Source organism: Haematobia irritans, chromosome 4 (genome assembly GCF_050003625.1).
Source record: "Haematobia irritans isolate KBUSLIRL chromosome 4, ASM5000362v1, whole genome shotgun sequence".
Classification (NCBI taxonomy): Eukaryota; Metazoa; Arthropoda; class Insecta; order Diptera; family Muscidae; genus Haematobia; species Haematobia irritans.
This window is the reverse complement of record NC_134400.1, coordinates 141,334,834-141,355,921: the sequence shown is the minus strand read 5'-3', so window position 1 is coordinate 141,355,921 and position 21,088 is coordinate 141,334,834. Positions and strand designations below refer to the sequence as shown.

The 21,088-nt window shown below is 34.2% G+C and overlaps 1 protein-coding gene across 1 annotated transcript in view; it reads right to left on the bottom strand.

Moving 5' to 3' along the window:
* Positions 1-8,605: 8,605 nt before the first annotated feature.
* The window catches only part of LOC142235790 (uncharacterized), a 177,779-nt gene continuing 165,296 nt past the window's right edge, over positions 8,606-21,088 (bottom strand). The window contains exon 2 of the mRNA XM_075307047.1: positions 8,606-8,641. Coding sequence (XP_075163162.1) covers positions 8,606-8,641 — 36 coding nt within the window. The remainder of the gene's footprint in view (positions 8,642-21,088) is intronic.

Here is a 21,088-nt window from a genome sequence, read left to right as displayed (position 1 = left end):
TTTCATTTATCCCGATTTTCATGAAGCTCCGTTTGTGCAAGGTAAGCTCACGAACCGTGCAACCCATAGGTCCATAGGGTGGCTGATATGAATTGCATCGTCGGCTGACCGATTTACTCCAATGAAAATTCATTTTATTTTTTAGAAGTTAATTCCTGACCACCCAAAAATCAAACCTCATATAACCATTTTCTTATACGAAAATCAAATTCTAAAAAATCAATTTTAAAACTTCCATCCAAATCCTAAAAAATTAAAATTTTTATATGAAAAATATTTTTGGTCATATCTCCTAAATTACACGTTCTAAAGCCAAAAGAGCTTTAATTCATGACCAACCCCAAAAATTTGAAAATTCCACTCAAATACTAAAAAAAATAAATTTTTTTGTGAAAAACTTGTTTTGGCCATATCCCCCAAACTAAGCGTCCTAAAGCCAAAAGAACGTTAATTCATACCAACCCACAAAATTTTGAAAATTCCATCCAAATCCTAAAGAAAATCAAATGTTTATATGAGAAACTTCTTTTGGCCATATCTCCTAAACTAAGCATCATAGAGCGAAAAGGACTTTAATTCGTGACCACCCTCCAAAAATTGAAAAATCCACCAATCCATAAAAAATGAAATTTTTATATGAAAAACTTCTTTTGGCCATATCTCCTTAAATGTGCGTCCTAGAGCGAAAAGGATGATAATTCGTGACCACCCTCAAAAAATTGAAAAATAACCGAAATCCTAAAAAATTTAAATTTTTATAAGAAAAACACGTTTTAGGCATGTCTCCTAAACTAAGCGTCCTAGAGCAAAAAGGACGATAATTCGTGACCACCCTCAATAATTTCTAAAAATCCACCCAAACTCTAAAAAAACTAAAATTTTTATTACATATCTCCTAAACTAAGCGTCCTAGAGCGAAAAGGCCGATAATTCGTGACCACCCCCAAAAAATTGAAAAATCCATCCAAATTATTGGAAATACCACTTTGCAACATGTTCATCAAGTAGCCTTTGCTTTTTTGTTAAGACAAATTGTATTTTGAGTTTGTTGTCATTCCGTTTTTTTTTCATTCGTTATATTATATTGAATAAAGACTTTTATAGAAAAAAAAAAAACAATTCTTAAATAGTATTCGTGTTTTTTGGTCTGTGCGATATATTGGAATCTTGAGAATATTTCTATCAGGTTATGGGTGCAGGGCGTACTGGAGGCTGTAAATCAAGAATCAATTGAAAGGAAATTTTCAAAGGAATAATATCAAGACAGTTTTTCAAGATTTTCGTAAAGGGAAAAATACGGAAAGATGAGTTCATCGTTGTACTAAATAGAAAAGCTGGACGAGAGAAATTATGAATCGTGGTACACTGAAAAAAAACAGTGAACCTTTTTCCATTGCAAATAGTAGTAATATTGACCATGATTTAGCCCTTAAGGTTTTTTTCAACTTGTCTAGTTTATAATTCTCTTTCATTTTTACAACACCATAAGATTTATATACCCCTACCAAGTTAAAAAGTCAGTATTATTTTGGTTTACTTGCTTATTTTTTGGGAAACCCGATAATAAAAATTGGTTAACAGTCTCTTTAAAATGTCGACGAATAAACTATTTTTAATTTTTACAGAGAAATTAAATAATTAAAGGAACAACAAACCGTTTTACTATTATGAAAATTTTCATACAATAAAATTAAACTTTCTTTAAGCAAAAGTACTTTATTATAAAAACTTATGATGAATGTTTTTGTGAATGAAAATTATGACAACGTGGAACAAGAAAGTAGTTTATTTTAACTCGCTTTTTGGACATTTTGATTTTTCCTTAGTTTTTTATTCATCGTAAGTATATTTTTCACATATCTTGCTGAAAAAAATGGAAGGAATAAAGAAAATTGTTAAAAATTACCATGTAATAAAATATAATTTTTTTTTGGTCTTTAAATTAGCTTGTAACTTAACATATTTGGGGCATTTTATTAAATGGTGTAAGGAATTTGTTGTTATCGATGTGAAGGACATAATACAATAAATACAATACAATAAATATTCTAGTTGAAAGAAAGACAAAGTTTTAATATAAAACTTACCAATTCTCTATTAAATTGTACGCTGAGGGAAAATATAAAAAGTTGTCCAAATTTATTTGGGTTACTCTGAAATTAAATATTTATTTTTTACCTTAAATAAAATTATTAAATAGGTTTCCAAAAAATCTAATGAAAAACATAATAATATGCATAAAGAACCAAATATTCTGGTTAACCCCAGACAGTCATCATTCGTCAAAATGACGACACGTAATTTCATTTTCGATTTAAAATGCATTTTAGTCTACTGGGAAATGGTAAATTTAAATTGTACTAATTCGACCGTTTTATGAATTTTTGTTTTATACTAATTAAAACAAAATTTTCGCTCACGATAAAAATTATAGGGTCTTGAAATGAGCCCTAGTCAAAATGACGAAGGATGACTTTAATGTACAAAAAATAAGGATGACTGTCCAGGGTTAAAAGAAAGTTAAAGAATCCTTACCAATTCACTATTAAATTACAAGCAAAGGAGTAGTAAAAATGTTTCCAAATTTTTAAGGGGTTATTCTGAAATTAAATAATTGTTTTTTACATTAAAAATATTACATTGGTTTCTAAAAAATTTGATTAAAGAAATACTAAAATAAGGTATTAAAAACCTGTAATTTTGATAATAAAAAGGTCATAAAAACGTAAATATTCTAGTTGAAAGAAAGCCAATTTTTAAAAGAAAACTTACCAATTCCCTATTTTTTAAATTTGTTCGAATCCATTTAAAGTTGAATAAAATTTCCAAATTCATCTGGAATTGAATATTAATTTTTTACATTGAATAATAAAAATTTCAATTTCAACATATTTTCCTAAATATTAACTTAATAACTTTTTTCTAAACTACCGATAAAATATTAATAACTTTCATTTACCTGCCTAAAAGATGCAACAGCCCACACCAACGCCAACTATACAACTGAAGCATGCCAAACAAAACCAAGCAAAGCCAAAATATTCCTACAACAACAAAAACACATGTGCTTTATTGAAAACAACACCTCATCCAGACAAATAAACCATCCGCGAATAACAAACACACATACAAACCACTAAATGAACAAAAATAAAAACAACCCCACGCTCATGTATACACAACAAAACTCAAGTAACATCATCTTTGCATTAATCACATTCGACTATGCCGATAAAGATCTCTGTACTATGCATTAGTTCATCGCATCTGCTGACAATTTACTCTAACATAATATTCGTAAAGGCACACCAGTTTATGAACGATGAAACGTTTAACTTAGAATTTGCGCCTGGTCTGATAAATGACGTCTCCTGGCAACCCGTCATTTCATTGGGTTCGGACCACCTCCCCATAATTCTCACCATCAACCGACCCTCCGATTTCATAACCTCTGAACGCCGGACGTTTATTAATCAAAAGAAAGCCAACTGGGAAGGCTTCAGAGAATACACCGATCGCCGCTTCAGTGAGCTCCCGTCCCCCTCACATGTTCATGTTGCCCAGAGGGAGTTCCGGGACATCATCAACGCAGCAGCCGCTCACTTCATACCCGCTGGTCGAATTGCCCAAGTGAGGCCCAACTTCCCAGCCGAAGCGGCGGGACTCGCAGACGAGCGTGATGAACGCCGTCGTGCTAACCCTGCTGATCCTAGAATCAGAGAACTAAATCTAGAAATTAGTAAGATAGTCGACGAGCACAAGCGGAACACTTGGTTAGAGCACCTGAAGCAATGAAACTTAGGAACAGGAACTGGTAAATTGTGGTCAACAGTTAGAGCCATCTCGAACCCATCCACAAGGGATGATGGGATTTCAGTCAAATTTGGCGACGTGACTGTGACTGATCCGAAGAGGTGCGCCAAATACTTCAACCGACAGTTTGTCGAGCATCCCGAGAGTGATAGAGCGAAAAGGAGAGCCACCCGTCGTGTACGTGGTCTCCGAGCCGATGACATACCACAATTTACTGCAGCCGAAGTTAACCCATGTCATCAACAGCGCGAAACCATCTAAGGCGCTGGGCCCTGACGGAATTTCAATGCTAATGCTGAAGCATCTGGGAATACTGGGAGTTGAGTACCTGACCAGACTCCTCAATTTGTCTTTGGAATCACACATTATACCCGATGTCTGGAAAATGGGAAGGGTGATTCCACTACTGAAACCGGGCAAAGATTCGAGCAAAGGTGAATCGTACAGACCGATATCCCTTCTTTCGCCAGTAGCCAAGACACTTGAGGCATTACTCCTCCCCAGCCATGTGGAGAATTTTCCAGCTGCCCACCATCAACATGGATTCCGTAAGGTACATAGTACGACAACAGCCTTACATGCCATTTCGACACATATTAATAAGGGACTTAACCAGCCCAGGTCGTGTCATAGGACGGTCCTCGTGGCGCTTGACCTATCGAAAGCATTCGATACGGTCAACCATGCCACATTATTTGAGGACATCGAGAATACGTCCCTATCGGCAGCGTTGGGTGCTGAATTATATGTGTGGACGCCAGTCGTACGTGGAATTCAGGGACAGAAAGTCAAGACCGCGTAGAGTTAAACAGGGAGTCCCCCAAGGTGGGGTGATATCTCCGGCACTGTTTAACCTCTACATGTCCTCGATTCCACCCCCTCCTGACGGCGTCGAGATTGTATCATATGCGGATGACTGTACAATCTTGGCATCTGGGCCCAATGTTGATGACATCGGTTGAACGTCTACATAGCTAATCTTACCAGTTATTTCACTGCGAGAAACTTGAAGATATCCCCCACCAAATCCTCAGCCACACTATTTACTACATGGACGGCAGAAGTGCGCAGGCAGTTGAATATCAGAGTCGATGGAGTAATAATTCCGACCACAAATTACCCCAAGATTCTTGGGGTCACATTCGACAGCCTTTTTAGGTCTTCTGCCCATGCCACTGCAATTTTTAATAAGCTCCGTGGTAGAAACAAGGTCCTCAAGTCACTTGCCGGCAGTACTTGGGGTGCGGACAAAGAAACCTTGCTAACTACTTATAAGGCAATTGGCCGGTCAGTGGTAAACTATGCAGCGCCAGTGTGGACACCGCAGACCAGTGATACGCAGTGGAATAACATACAAACCTGCCAGAACGCTGCTCTTAGAACTGCGACTGGGTGTCTCCGCAGCACACCCCTGGATCACCTTTATGTGGAGACAAAGATCATCCCTGTGCGAAGACTACATGTTGTCAAAGCAGTATCTCCTGGGTTGTTATCGCAGTAATCATCCAAACCACCATCTTATGGATACACAACCACCACCCAGGAACGTAAGGGTTGATATACATAATCTAGAGCGCGAGATCCAGCGCTATAAAGGGAGCCTCTAGATCAAGCAGCGTACCAGGCAGGTTTGAACAGGATTCATGAGGATACTGTAGCTGAAGCGGTGAGAAGCTACAAGGTTAATCCTGTTCTTGGAGTCCGGCCACCGCCCATAGCACCGGAGGAAAGAGACCTCCCACGGCAGACTAGGGTAGTTTTGGCCCAATTAAGATCAGGCAAGTGCAGCCGCCTCAATTCCTACTTATCGGTGATTGATAGCAGCGTAGCTGACGTTTGTCCAATTTGCAACCAAGGGCCACACGACACGCGTCATCTTTTCTCTTGCTCAGCCAAACCAACCCGACTTACCACCAGATCACTTTGGACACACCCCATCTTAGTCGCAGAGTTCCTTGATCTGCCACCAAGCTGATGTACCAAGCGTATAACATGAAATGGATGAGATCACAATAAACTGTTACAACAAAAACAACAACAACCATTTTTGACGAAAATGTCTATAAATTTAATTACATGTAGGCTGTCCATTACATCTTTTTTAAAGAAAACATGTTTTCTTTTAAAAAGAACATGTTCTCTTTTTGTGTTCGTATCTTTTTGTTCACTCTCTTTTTTTGGTGCCGTATTTTTATGTCCAACAGTGCTCTTTATGTACTCTATTTCAAAAAAAATTCTAGATTGATGGAATTTTATTTATTTAGTAGGAATTCACCACAATTGTTCGCCACTAATTGTTTACTGGGTTAAATCTGTTGACAAATTAAAGGCCGGAACACAATTACGACGTTTCGACGTACGGCGTTGAAATTAGTAATATATGTAATTGAACGTACGACGTAAATACGCCATTACGTTGTCGTCGTCAATTGTGGTCGAGATCGTAGGAACATGTGTGTTTTATTTTTGACAGCGTATTTTTGAATTTATTTTGTTTATTTTTTAAGAAAATGTGATTCTTTTTGTTTTTTATTGTTTTATTATATATTTATTTCGTTGTTTCTATCATTAGAAACTATTATTATTTTAATTTAAACATCAATAAAATTATTCATTATTTAATAAAGATTTTTTTATTGTAAACTCTTTTTTAGTTAAAATGTACTCTTTTTTTAAAGCGAAAGTTCTCTTTTGAAAATTATCCATATGGAAACCCTAATTACATGTGAACTAAAAATATTTCATTGGGTAATTTTTTACCAACAATTATTAACTATAGGAATTATCAGTAAGAAATTGCTATCCACTTTCAAATTCATTTTTCGTAAAAAAATATTTTCTCATACAAAAAAATCTTACAGTAAATTGCACTTATTATTTAGAAAGTACTTTACATTTCACAAGTAGTTTTATACCATGACAAACGAATTTTTGACTACCAGTTAAGAAATTTTTTAAGGAAATTACCATCGTATTTTGTAGGCCATGAACTAAACGATTGCTACTTAGAATTTGTAAAATTTCCTTTCGAGTAGTTAATTTTCGTTGAAGATACGAAAAATGAACTAAAATTCTGAAAAATTCTTGTAATAAATTATTGTAAAAATCTTCTTAAATTTACGAGACACCTATTTTCTGTGCAAAGAGAGATAATAATCTATTTGTTATCGAAGCACAAGAAAATAAGCAGAAGATCCGTAGTGCAAAGTCAGTTAACAATTTGTGGCATCGAAGATATGGCCATTTAAATTTCAAAAGTCTTGCTGATTTGTCAAGAAATTGTATGGTAGGAGGTTTGAATATTTCTGTAAATGCAACTAATGTAGATTGCAATACGTGTATGGTAGGAAAAATCCATACTTTACCTTATCCAAAACATTCTGACACTAGATCGCAACAATTATTCGAAATCATACATTCAGATGTATGTGGGCCAATAAATGAAGAGTCGGCTGGTGGTTCAAAGTATTTTGTTACTTTTATTGACGATATGTCCGGAAATATCTTTGTTTACTTCATGAAACGTAAAAGCGAAGTATTTCAAATTTTCAAGTCGTTCAAGAATATGGTGGAGCGCCAAACCAACCAGAAAATCAAAATTCTCAGAACGGACAATGGAGGCGAATATTGCAGTAATGAATTTAAAAGATATTTAGACAGTCAAGGTATTCAACACCAGTTAAGTGTTCTCTATTCTCCGGGTAGCGGAAAGGGTAAACCGCACTTTAATTGAAATGGGTAGGTGTATACTCATTGGCTCTAATCTGGACAAAAGTTTGCGGGCAGAAGCTGTAGCAACAGCAGAATATTTGCGAAATCGATGTCCTTCAAAAATGTTGGGCAATAAAACTCCTTTAGAGATTTGGACCGGTAGAAAGCCAAAAGTGAATCATTTCAAGATATTCGGATCACATGCGGTATCACACAACAAGAAAAGGAAGGGTAAATTTGATGCCAAAGGAGCAAGCTAAATCATGGTTAGATACTTCATGGTATCGAAAGCTTATCGGTTGTACGACCCAAGTACACGCAAAGTAATTGAACGACGAGATGTCATTTTTGATTAGAGTTATTTTCCTGGCTGTGGTGAAGTCAGTGATAATCTCGAATATATATCATTTGAAGATAATAGGCAAATTGAACAAATCAATAATTCAGAAAGTGGAACTTCTGAAACTCATGAAGTCCAAAATGATGATGTAGAAAGTGTTGAAAATATTGGTTCTGTGGACCAAGCCGCATCATCAAGTGATCAAAGTTTTCATGATTTTTCTTCTTCCGAGGAGGAGGAGCTTGTAGAGGAAAACAATGCAAAGCGAAGTGGACCTGGTAGACCACGAATTATTCGTACCGGAAATCCTGGACGTCCAAGAAAAGTTTACAATAGGCTGAATAATGTGGTGGAGGAAACTCAAAATTTATCTGTCACATATGAGGAAGCATTATCCAGCAAATTTAATAAACAGTGGATTGGAGCTATGGAAAGAAATGAAGTCGTTAGAAGAAAATAATACCTGGCCTTTACAAGAATTTCCTAAAGGACATGAGGCAATTAAATCAAAATGGGTTTACACTTTGAAGAAAAATGCCAAAGGTGAAATTGTGCGCTATAAAGTCAGACTAGTAGCAAAATGATGTAGTCAACGTTATGGCATAGACTATCAAGAAACGTTCTCACCTGTTGTGAGATATGCTACGATCAGGATGTTGCTGGCTTTATCAGTCGAATATGAAATGGAGATCTTAGTGACGAAATATATATGCATCAACCAGATGGTTTTTAGGATATAAATCATCCCAACAAAGTTTTACGTCTACAAAAATCAATCTATGGATTAAAGCAGGCGGGAAGAGAGTGGAATTCAAAACTACACGAGCGTCTTCGTAAAATTGGATTCAAAAGATGCGATAATGAACTATGTTTGTACACGATGGTAAGAAATAAAAATTTTATACTTCTCGCAGTGTACGTCGACGATATCATTATTGCCTGTAAAAATGAAAATGAGATAGTACGAATTAAATCGCAAATTGGAAAAGAATTTGAAGTAACCGATAAAAGATTATTGGAACATTTCTTAGGAATGGAAGTACACCGTGAAAGTAAAACCGGAAAATTGGTCAGGCAAACTATACACCCAGAAAAAAGTGACCCCTTCTTTAAGTTAAAATGAACTCATTGTGAAGAAAGTTGAACTTCGTATAGCGCCAAAGCCATTTTTATTTGTTTGTACGATGTGATTTTCGTAGAAATTAGATAGAATGCATTCCACATATTAGTTAACATCTATATATAAAATTCAATCAATGTTTGTTTATTTGTTTGTTTGTTTGTATGTAAATAGGGTACCTCATTTTTTGACATCTAGTCGCGGAGGGGGACCTCCCCTTTGTCGGACTTTTTGAAAATTGGACCAAAGTTGACCGATTTGCTTGAAATTTTCATTGAAGGTTGGGGTTGGTATCTAGACAAAAATCAGCTACTTTATATTTCGATATTTGGTGGCGGAGGGGGACCTCCCCTCTGTTCGACTTTTTTAAAGTACAATGACAAAACTAAAATTCTCTAAATTATCTGAGATTTACAGAGAACATGCGGTGAGGTTATGGAATTAATATGGGGTACCTGATGATTTCATATGTGGACGGGGAGGGGGACCTCCCCCTTGCCCTACTTTTTGAAACTTGGAACAAAATTATGCGATTTGCTTGAAATTTTCATTGAATGTTGGGGTTGGTATCTATCTAGACAAAAATCCGCATTATTTTTCGATATTTGGTCGGGGAGGGGGACCAACCCTTTGCCCGACTTTTTTTAAAGTACAGTGAAAACAAAACTAAACTCCCCCGACTGAAATTTTACGGAAAAAACAGGTCAGGTTATTTTCCTATATTTATGTACCACTATACTACAGAATGAAAAAATTTAACTGAATTGAATTCATATATGGAATGATTTTATTGAACTTTTTTCATTCATTTGGACAAATCTTACATATATGTGGGAAATCTTTTACTTCAAATTTAGAACTGCTTACCTTCGTTTTTAAATACAATTTTATGTATTTATATAAGCAAATTTTTCTTCAATAAAAGACATGTTTTATTAATACATTAAATATATTTATTTAGAATCAACAGCATCAACTGGCCTTAAAATATTAAAACACATTGTTTTCTACTTCTAGTACCTTTCACTTTGAAAAAGTTGCTGCCTAGCAATTTTGTCCACCTTTTACAATTTCAATACCTACAAATATAAACAAAAAAATCCTAAACCAATTTTTTCACAAAAGGTTAGCTTCACTGAATATTACCTGATAATTGAAGATTCCAAAATGAAGTCGAATGAAGGGGTTGTTATACTGCTGGTGTTTTCTTTTTATTATAAACCAATTTTCACAAAACGAACAATTTTCTCACTAATTTAAAATAACAAATATTTTATATATTTTATTTGTTTTTTATTATATTAATTTACTATATTATTTTTAACAATCTCTCAGTATACCATAACAACGCGATTCCAACTAAAAAACAACACACGCGCAAACATATCGATTACATCGATGACAGGTATCGATTTCAGGTAGATAAAAGAAATGTAGGAAATTTTCCTATATTCTAACAAGTGTGTTTCCTTAAGTTTTGAAAGGATTGAAAACTTATTAATACGAATGAACTAAAATATAAAATATCATTTTATAAGAAATCTTACTAAATTTGAGGAAGCTTGGTTTTAGTTCGGTTTTTGTTTATTTTTACGAATGCTTTGTTATCACACATAAATAAATTTCACGAAAATTTTTCAAATTAAAATTTTAATTGAGTTTTAAAAAATATTCAATTAAAAATTTAATTGATTCAACAAATTTTTTAATTGAAACAAAAATCAATCACAAAAATTAATAGTATCAATTAATTTTTTAATTGAATCAATTAATTTTTTAATTGACCTTCAATTAATTTTTTAATTGATACTATCATTTCTGTGATTGAAGACATTTCAATTAAAAAATTAATTGGATCAATTAATTTCGTGATTGAATCAGACATTTATTTTTTGTGTGCAGTGAATAGCATTTTCTTTTTCAGTAGTAACTTCTTATACCCAGCGAAGAAAACAGTACTAGTAAAATGTCATGCCTTATTCTAGTTAATGAACTATTCCTAACTGCTTTCAGTTTAGGATTTTTACTGAAACAAGTAAATTTTATTATTTCACACAAAAATTTAACTGAATGGAAATAAAATGGCTAAACTAAATTTTTTCCTTTAGTTCCGAAGACACTTTTTTCTGGGTGTATAACAAACGTGTTAGAAGAATATGGATTAGATTTCAATTTTTCAATTTTTTGGGGTGGTCACGAATTAAAGTCCTTTTCGCTCTAGGACGCTTAGTTTAGGAGATATGGGCAAAATAAGTTTTTGGGTGGATTTTTCATTTTTTTTTTGGGGTGGTCACGAATTAAAGTCCTTTTCGCTCTAGGACGCTTACTTTAGGAGATATGGTCAAAAGAAGTTTTTCATATGAAAATTTCAATTTTTTTAGGTTTTGGGTGGATTTGTCAATTTTTTTGAGGTGGTCACGAATTCAAGTCCTTTTCGCTCTAGGACGCTTAGTTTAGGAGATAAGTGCAAAAGAATTTTTCATATAAAAATTTCAATTTTTTTTAGGTTTTGGGTGGATTTTTCAATTTTTTGGGGGTGGTCACTAATTAAAGTCCTTTTCGCTCTAGGACGCTTTGTTTAGGAGATATGGACAAAAGAAGTTTTTCATATAAAAATTTTAATTTTTTTGGGGTGGTCACGAATTAAAGTCCTTTTCGCTCTAGGACGCTTAGTTTAGGAGATATGGGCAAAAGAAGTTTTTCATATAAAAATTTCAATTTTTTAGGTTTTGGGTGGATTTTTCAATTTTTTGGGGGTGGTCACGAATTAAAGTCCTTTTCGCTCTAGGACGCTTAGTTTAGGAGATATGAGCAAAAGGAGTTTTTCATACAAAAAATTCAATTTTTTTAGGTTTTGGGTGGATTTTTCATTTTTTAGGGGTGGTCACGAATTAAAGTCCTTTTCGCTCTAGGACGCTTAGTTTAGGAGATATGGGCAAAATAATTTTTCATATAAAAATTTCAATTTTTTTAGGTTTTGGGTGGATTTTAAAATTTTTTGGGGGTGGTCACAAATTAAAGTCCTTTTCGCTCTAAGACGCATAGTTTAGGAGATATGGGCAAAAGAAGTTTTTCATATAAAAAGTAAAATTTTTTGTAGGTTTTGGGTGGATTTTTCAATTTTTTGGGGGTGGTCACGAATTAAAGTCCTTTTCGCTCTAGGACGCTTAGTTTAGGAGATATGGGCAAAAGAAGTTTTTCATATACAAATTTCAATTTTTTTAGGTTTTGGGTCGATTTTTCAATTTTTTGGGGTGGTCACGAACTAAAGTCCTTTTCGCTCTAGGACGCTTAGTTTAGGAGATATGGGCAAAAGAAGTTTTTCATATAAAAATTTCAATTTTTTTTAGGCTTTGGGTGAATTTTTCAATTTTGTGGGGGTGGTCACGAATTAAAGTCCTTTTCGCTCTAGGACGCTTAGTTTAGGAGATATGGGCAAAAGAAGTTTTTCATATAAAAATTTCATTTTTTTTAGGTTTTGGGTGGATTTTTCATTGTTTGGGGGTGGTCACGAATTAAAGTCCTTTTCGCTCTAGGACGCTTAGTTTAGGAGATATGGGCAAAAGAAGTTTTTCATATAAAAGTTTCAATTTTTTTAGGTTTTGGGTGGATTTTTCATTTTTTGGGGGGTGGTCACGAATTAAAGTCCTTTTCGCTGTAGTACGCTTAGTTTAGGAGATATATGCAAAAGAAGTTTTTCATATAAAAATTTAATTTTTTTAGGACGCTTTTTCGCTCTAGGACGCTTAGTTTAGGAGATATGGGCAAAAGAAGTTTTTCAGATAACAATTTGAATTTTTTAGGTTTTGGGTCGATTTTTCAATTTTTTGGGGGGTGGTCACGAATTAAAGTCCTTTTCGCTCTAGGACGCTTAGTTTAAGAGATATGGGCAAAAGAAGTTTTTCATATAAAAATTTCTATTTTTTTAGGTTTTGGGTGGATTTTTCAATTTTTTGGGGGTGGTCACGAATTAAAGTCCTTTTCGCTCTAGGACGCTTAGTTTAGGAGATATGGGCAAAAGAAGTTTTTCATATAAAAATTTCAATTTTTTAGGGTGGATTTTTCAATTTTTTTGGGGTGGTCACGAATTAAAGTCCTTTTCGCTCTAGGACACTTAGTTTAGGAGATATGGGCAAAAGAAGTTTTTCATATAAAAATTTCAATTTTTTCTTGACTTTGGGTGAATTTTTCAATTTTTTGGGGTGGTCACGAATTAAAGTCTTTTTCGCTCTAGGACGCTTAGTTTAGGATATATGGGCAAACGAAGTTTTTCATATAAAAATTTCAATTTTTTTAGGTTTTGGGTGGATTTTAAAATTTTTTGGGGGTGGTCACAAATTAAAGTCCTTTTCGCTCTAAGACGCATAGTTTAGGAGATATGGGCAAAAGAAGTTTTTCATAAAAAATTAAAATTTTTTTTAGGTTTTGGGTGGATTTTTCAATTTTTTGGGGGTGGTCACGAATTAAAGTCCTTTTCGCTCTAGGACGCTTAGTTTAGGAGATATGGGCAAAAGAAGTTTTTCATATAAAAATTTCAATTTTTTAGGGTGGATTTTTCAATTTTTTTGGGGTGGTCACGAATTAAAGTCCTTTTCGCTCTAGGACACTTAGTTTAGGAGATATGGGCAAAAGAAGTTTTTCATATAAAAATTTCAATTTTTTCTTGACTTTGGGTGAATTTTTCAATTTTGTGGGGGTGGTCACGAATTAAAGTCCTTTTCGCTCTAGGACGCTTAGTTTAGGAGATATGAGCAAAAGAAGTTTTTCATATAAAAATTTCATTTTTTTTAGGTTTTGGGTGGATTTTTCATTGTTTGGGGGTGGTCACGAATTAAAGTCCTTTTCGCTCTAGGACGCTTAGTTTAGGAGATATGGGCAAAAGAAGTTTTTCATATACAAATTTCAATTTTTTTAGGTTTTGGGTCGATTTTTCAATTTTTTGGGGTGGTCACGAACTAAAGTCCTTTTCGCTCTAGGACGCTTAGTTTAGGAGATATGGGCAAAAGAAGTTTTTCATATAAAAATTTCAATTTTTTTTAGGCTTTGGGTGAATTTTTCAATTTTGTGGGGGTGGTCACGAATTAAAGTCCTTTTCGCTCTAGGACGCTTAGTTTAGGAGATATGGGCAAACGAAGTTTTTCATATAAAAATTTCAATTTTTTTAGGTTTTGGGTGGATTTTTAAATTTTTTGGGGTGGTCACGAATTAAAGTCCTTTTCGGTCTAGGACGCTTAGTTTAGGAGATATGGGCAAAAGAAGTTTTTCATATAAAAGTTTCAATTTTTTTAGGTTTTGGGTGGATTTTTCATTTTTTGGGGGGTGGTCACGAATTAAAGTCCTTTTCGCTGTAGTACGCTTAGTTTAGGAGATATATGCAAAAGAAGTTTTTCATATAAAAATTAAATTTTTTTTAAGTTTTGGGTGGACTTTTCAATTTTTTGGGGGTGGTCACGAATTCAAGTCCTTTTCGCTCTAGAACGCTTAGTTTAGGAGATATGGGCAAAAGAAGTTTTTCATATAAAAATTTCAATTTTCTTTAGGCTTTGGGTGGATTTTTCAATTTTTTGGGGGTGGTCACTAATTAAAGTCCTTTTCGCTCTAGGACGCTTAGTTTAGGAGATATGGGCAAAAGAAGTTTTTCATATACAAATTTCAATTTTTTTAGGTTTTGGGTCGATTTTTCAATTTTTTGGGGTGGTCACGAACTAAAGTCCTTTTCGCTCTAGGACGCTTAGTTTAGGAGATATGGGCAAAAGAAGTTTTTCATATAAAAATTTCATTTGTTTTAGGTTTTGGGTTGATTTTTCAATTTTTTGGGGTGGTCACGAATTGAAGTCCTTTTCGCTCTAGGACGCTTAGTTTAGGAGATACGGCCAAAAGAAGTTTTTCATATAAAAATTTAATTTTTTTTAGGTTTTGGGTGGATTTTTCAATTTTGTTTTTTTGGGGTGGTCACGAATTAAAGTCCTTTTCGCTCTAGGACGCTTAGTTTAGGAGATACGGCCAAAAGAAGTTTTTCATATAAAAATTTAATTTTTTTTAGGTTTTGGGTGGATTTTTCAATTTTGTTTTTTTGGGGTGGTCACGAATTAATGTCCTTTTCGCTCTAGAACGCATAGTTTAGGAGATATGGGCAAAAGAAGTTTTTCATATAAAAATTAAATTTTTTTTAGGTTTTAGGTGGATTTTTCAATTTTTTGGGGGTGGTCACGAATTAAAGTCCTTTTCGCTCTAGGACGCATAGTTTAGGAGATATGGGCAAAAGAAGATTTTCATATAAAAATTTAAATTTTTTTAGGTTTTGGGTCGATTTTTCGATTTTTTGGGGGTGGTCACGAATTAAAGTCCTTTTCGCTCTAGAACGCTTAGTTTAGGAGATATGGGCAAAAAAGTTTGTCATATAAAAATTTCAATTATTTTAAGTTTTGGGTGGATTTTAAAAATTTTTGGGGGTGGTCACAAATTAAAGTCCTTTTCGCTCTAGGACGCATATTTAAGGAGATATGGGCAAAAGAAGTTTTTCATATAAAAATTTCAATTTTTTTAGGTTTTGGGTAGATTTTTAAATTTTTTAGGTTTTGGTTGGATTTTTCAATTATTTGGGGGTGGTCACGAATTAAAGTCCTTTTCGTTCTAGGACGCATATTTAAGGAGATATGGGCAAAATAAGTTTTTCATATAAAAATTTCAATTTTTTTAGGTTTTGGGAGGATTTTTAAATTTTTTTGGGGGTGGTCACGAAGTAAAGTCCTTTTCGCTCTAGGATGCTTAGTTTAGGAGATATGGGCAAAAGAAGTTTTTCATATAAAAATTTCAATTTTTTTAGGTTTTGGGGGGATTTTTCAATTTTTTGGGGGTGGTCACGAATTTAAGTCCTTTTCGGTCTAGGACGCATATTTAAGGAGATATGGGCTAAAGAAGTTTTTCATATAAAAATTTCAATTTTTTTAGGTTTTGGGTGGATTTTTCAATTTTTTGGGGGTGGTCACGAATTAAAGTCCTTTTCGCTCTAGGACGCTTAGTTTAGGAGATATGGACAAAAGAAGTTTTTCATTTTAAAATTTCAAATTTTTTAGGTTTTGGGTGGATTTTTAAATTTTTTGGGGGTGGTCACGAATTTAAGTCCTTTTCGGTCTAGGACGCATATTTAAGGAGATATTGGCAAAAGAAGTTTTTCATATAAAAATTTCAATTTTGTTAGGTTTTGGGTGGATTTTTCAATTTTTTATACCCACCACCATAGAATGGTGACGGTGTATAATAAGTTTGTCATTCCGTTTGTAACGCATCGAAATATCGATTTCCGACTATATAAAGTATATATATTCTTGATCAGGGAGAAATTCTAAGACGATATAAGCATGTCCGTCTGTCTGTCTGTCTGTCTGGCTGTCTGTTGTAATCACGCTACAGCATTCAATAATGGAGCTATCGTCCTGAAATTTGGCACAGAATCGTCTTTTGTCTGCGCGCAGGTCAAGTTCGAAGATGGGCTATATCGGGCCATGTTTTGGTATAGTCCCCATATAAACCGACCTCCCGATTTGGGGTCTTTCGCTTATAGAAACCGTAGTTTTCATCCAATTTGCGCGAAATTGAAAATCTAGAGATATTTTGGGACCTTGAAGAGGTGTGCCAAAAATGGTGAGTGTCGGTCCATGTTTTGGTATAGCCCCCATATAAACCGACCTCCCGATTTGGGGTCTTTCGCTTATAGAAACCGTAGTTTTCATCCAATTTGCGCGAAATTGAAAATCTAGAGATATTTTGGGACCTTGAAGAGGTGTGCCAAAAACGGTGAGTGTCGGTCCATGGTTTGGTATAGCCCCCATATAAACCGACCTCCCGATTTGGGGTCTTTCGCTTATAGAAACCGTAGTTTTCATCCAATTTGCGCGAAATTGAAAATCTAGAGATATTTTGGGACCTTGAAGAGGTGTGCCAAAAATGGTGAGTGTCGGTCCATGTTTTGGTATAGCCCCCATATAAACCGACCTCCCGATTTGGGGTCTTTCGCTTATAGAAACCGTAGTTTTCATCCAATTTGCGCGAAATTGAAAATCTAGAGGTATTTTGGAACCTTGAAGAGGTGTGCCAAAAATGGTGAGTGTCAGTGCATGTTTTGGTATAGCCCCCATATAGACCGATCTCCCGACTTTACTTCTTGGGCTTATAGAATCCGTAGTTTTTATCCAATTTGCCTCAATTTCAAATTCTAGAGGTATTTTAGAACCATAAAGAGGTGTGCCAAAAATGGTGAGTAGCGGTCCATGTTTTGGTATAGTCCCCATATAGACCGATCTCCAGATTTTTCTTTTTGGGGTTTATAGAATTCGTAGTTTTTATCCAATTTGCCTGAAATTTAGAACTAAATCCAGAATCTGATATAGTCCGCATTGGTGAAATCTTTAAATTTATCATCGGGAAGTGTCCTCAAGTCCTCAAGCCCTCCTGAAATTTCAAAGGAAACCCTAATAATTGGTTCATGGTGGTGGGTATTTAAGATTCGGCCCGGCCGAACTTACTGCTGTATATACTTGTTTATGTTTTGGGTGGATTTTTAAATTTTTTGGGGGTGGTCACGAATTAAAGTCTTTTTCACTCTAGGACGCATATTTAAGGAGATATGGGCAAAAGAAGTTTTTCATATAAAAATTTCAATTTTTTTAGGTTTTAGGTGGATTTTTCAATTTTTTGGGGGTGGTCACGAATTAAAGTCCTTTTCGCTCTAGGACGCTTAGTATAGGAGATATGGGCAAAAGAAGTTTTTCATATAAAAATTTCAATCTTTTTAGGTTTTGGGTGGATTTTTCAACTTTTGGGGGTGGTCACGAATTGAAGTCCTTTTCGCTCTAGGACGCTTAGTTTAGGAGATATGGGCAAAAGAAGTTTTTCATATAAAAATTTCAATTTTTTAGGTTTTGGGTGGATTTTTCAATTTTTTGGGGGTGGTCACGAATTAAAGTCCTTTTCGTTCTAGGACGCATATTTAAGGAGATATGGGCAAAAGAAGTTTTTCATATAAAAATTTCAATTTTTTTAGGTTTTGGGAGGATTTTTAAATTTTTTGGGGGAGGTCTCGAATTAAAGTCCTTTTCGCTCTAGGAAGCTTAGTTTAGGAGAAATGGGCAAAAGAAGTTTTTCATATAAAAATTTCATTTTTTTTAGGTTTTGGGTGGATTTTTAAATTTTTTGGGGGGTGGTCACGAATTAAAGTCCTTTTCGCACTAGGGCGCTTAGTTTAGGAGATATGGGCAAAAGAAGTTTCTAATATAAAAATTTCAATTTTTTTAGGTTTTGGGTGGATTTTTAAATTTTTTAGGGGAGGTCACGAATTAAAGTCCTTTTCGCTCTAGGACGCTTAGTTTAGGAGAAATGGGCAAAAGAAGTTTTTCATATAAAAATTTTAATTTTTTTAGGTTTTGGGTGGAATTTTCAATTTTTTGGGGGTGGTCACGAATTAAAGTCCTTTTCGCACTAGGACGCTTAGTTTAGGAGATATGGGCAAAAGAAGTTTTTCATATAAAAATTTCAATTTTTTTAGGTCTTGGGTGGATTTTTCAATTTTTTGGGGGTGGTCACGAATTAAAGTCCTTTTCGCACTAGGACGCTTAGTTTAGGAGATATGGGTAAAAGAAGTGTTTCATATAAAAATTTCAATTTTTTTAGGTTTTGGGTGGATTTTTCAATTTTTTGGGGGTGGTTACGAATTAAAGTCCTTTTCGCTCTAGGACGCTTAGTTTAGGAGATATGGGCAAAAGAAGTTTTTCATATAAAAATTTTAATTTTTTTAGGTTTTGGGTGGATTTTTCAATTTTTTGGGGGTGGTCACGAATTAAAGTCCTTTTCGCTCTAGGACGCATATTTAAGGAGATATGGGCAAAAGAAGTTTTTCATATAAAAATAGCAAGTTTTTTAGGTTTTGGGTGGATTTTTCAATTTTTTGGGGGTGGTCACGAATTAAAGTCCGTTAGGACGCATATTTAAGGAGATATGGGCAAAAGAAGTTTTTCATATAAAAATTGCGATTTTTTTAGGTTTTGGGAGGATTTTTAAATTTTTTGGGGGAGGTCACGAATTAAAGTCCTTTTCGCTATAGGACGAAATGAAAAGAAGTTTTTCATATAAAAATTTCATTTTTTTAGGTTTTGGGGGGATTTTTCAATTTTTTGGGGGTGGTCACGAATTTAAGTCCTTTTCGCTCTAGGACGCATATTTAAGGAGATATGGGCAAAAGAAGTTTTTCATATAAAAATTTAAATTTTTTTAGGTTTTGGGTGGATTTTTCAATTTTTTGGGGGTGGTCACGAATTACAGTCCTTTTCGCTCTAGGACGCGTAGTTTAGGAGATATGGGCAAAAGAAGTTTTTCATATAAAAATTTCAATTTTTTAGGTTTTGGTTGGATTTTTAAATTTTTTGGGGGTGGTCACGAATTAAAGTCCTTTTCGCTCTAGGACGCTTAGTTTAGGAGATATGGGCAAAAGAAGTTTTTCATATAAAAATTTCAATTTTTTTAGGTTTTGGGTGGATTTTTAAATTTTTTGGGGGTGGTCACGAATTAAAGTCCTTTTCGCACTAGGACGCTTAGTTTAGGAGATATGGGCAAAAGAAGTTTTTCATATAAAAATTTCAATTTTTTTAGGTCTTGGGTGGATTTTTCAATTTTTTGGTGGTGGTTACGAATTAAAGTCCTTTTCGCACTAGGACGCTTAGTTTAGGAGATATGGGCAAAAGAAGTTTTTCATATAAAAATTTCAATTTTTTAGGTTTTGGTTGGATTTTTAAATTTTTTGGGGGTGGTCACGAATTAAAGTCCTTTTCGCTCTAGGACGCTTAGTTTAGGAGATATGGGCAAAAGAAGTTTTTCATATAAAAATTTCAATTGTTTAGGTTTTGGGTGGATTTTTCAATTTTTTGGGGGTGGTCACGAATTAAAGTCCTTTTCGCTCTAGGACGCATATTTAAGGAGATATGGGCAAAAGAAGTTTTTCATATAAAAATAGCAATTTTTTTAGGTTTTGGGTGGATTTTTCAATTTTTTGGGGGTGGTCACGAATTAAAGTCCGTTAGGACGCATATTTAAGGAGATATGGGCAAAAGAAGTTTTTCATATAAAAATTGCGATTTTTTTAGGTTTTGGGAGGATTTTTAAATTTTTTGGGGGAGGTCACGAATTAAAGTCCTTTTCGCTCTAGGACGAAATGAAAAGAAGTTTTTCATATAAAAATTTCAATTTTTTTAGGTTTTGGGTGGATTTTTCAATTTTTTGGGGGTGGTCACGAATTAAAGTCCTTTTCGCTCTAGGACGCTTAGTTTAGGAGATATGGGCAAAATAAGTTTTTCATATAAAAATTTCAATTTTTTTAGGTTTTGGGTGGATTTTTCAATTTTTTTGGGGGTGGTCACGAATTAAAGTCCTTTTCGCATATTTAAGGAGATATGGGCAAATGAAGTTTTTCATATAAAAATTTCAATTTTTTTAAGTTTTGGGAGGATTTTTCAATTTTTTGGGGGTGGTCACGAATTAAAGTCCTTTTCGCTCTAGGACGCTTAGTTTAGGAGATATGAACAAAAGAAGTTTTTCATATAAAAATTTCAATTTTTTTAAGTTTTGGGAGGATTTTTCAATTTTTTGGGGGTGGTCACGAATTAAAGTCCTTTTGCTCTAGGAAGCTTAGTTTAGGAGATATGGGCAAAAGAAGTTTTTCATATAAAAATTTCAATTTTTTCAGGTTTTGGGTGGTTTTTTCAATTTTTTGTGGGTGGTCACGAATTAAAGTCCTTTTCGCTCTAGGACGCATATTTAAGGAGATATGGGCAAAAGAAGTTTTTCATATAAAAATTTCAATTTTTTTAGGTTTTGGGAGGATTTTTCAACTTTTTGGGGGTGGCCACGAATTAAAGTCTTTTTCGCTCTAGGACGCTTAGTTTAGGAGATATGAACAAAAGAAGTTTTTCATATGAAAATTTCAATTCTTTTAGGTTTTGGTTGGATTTTTCAATTTTTTGGGGGTGGTCACGAATTAAAGTCCTTTTCGCTCTAGGACGCATATTTAAGGAGATATGGCCTAAAGAAGTTTTTCATATAAAAATTTCAATTTT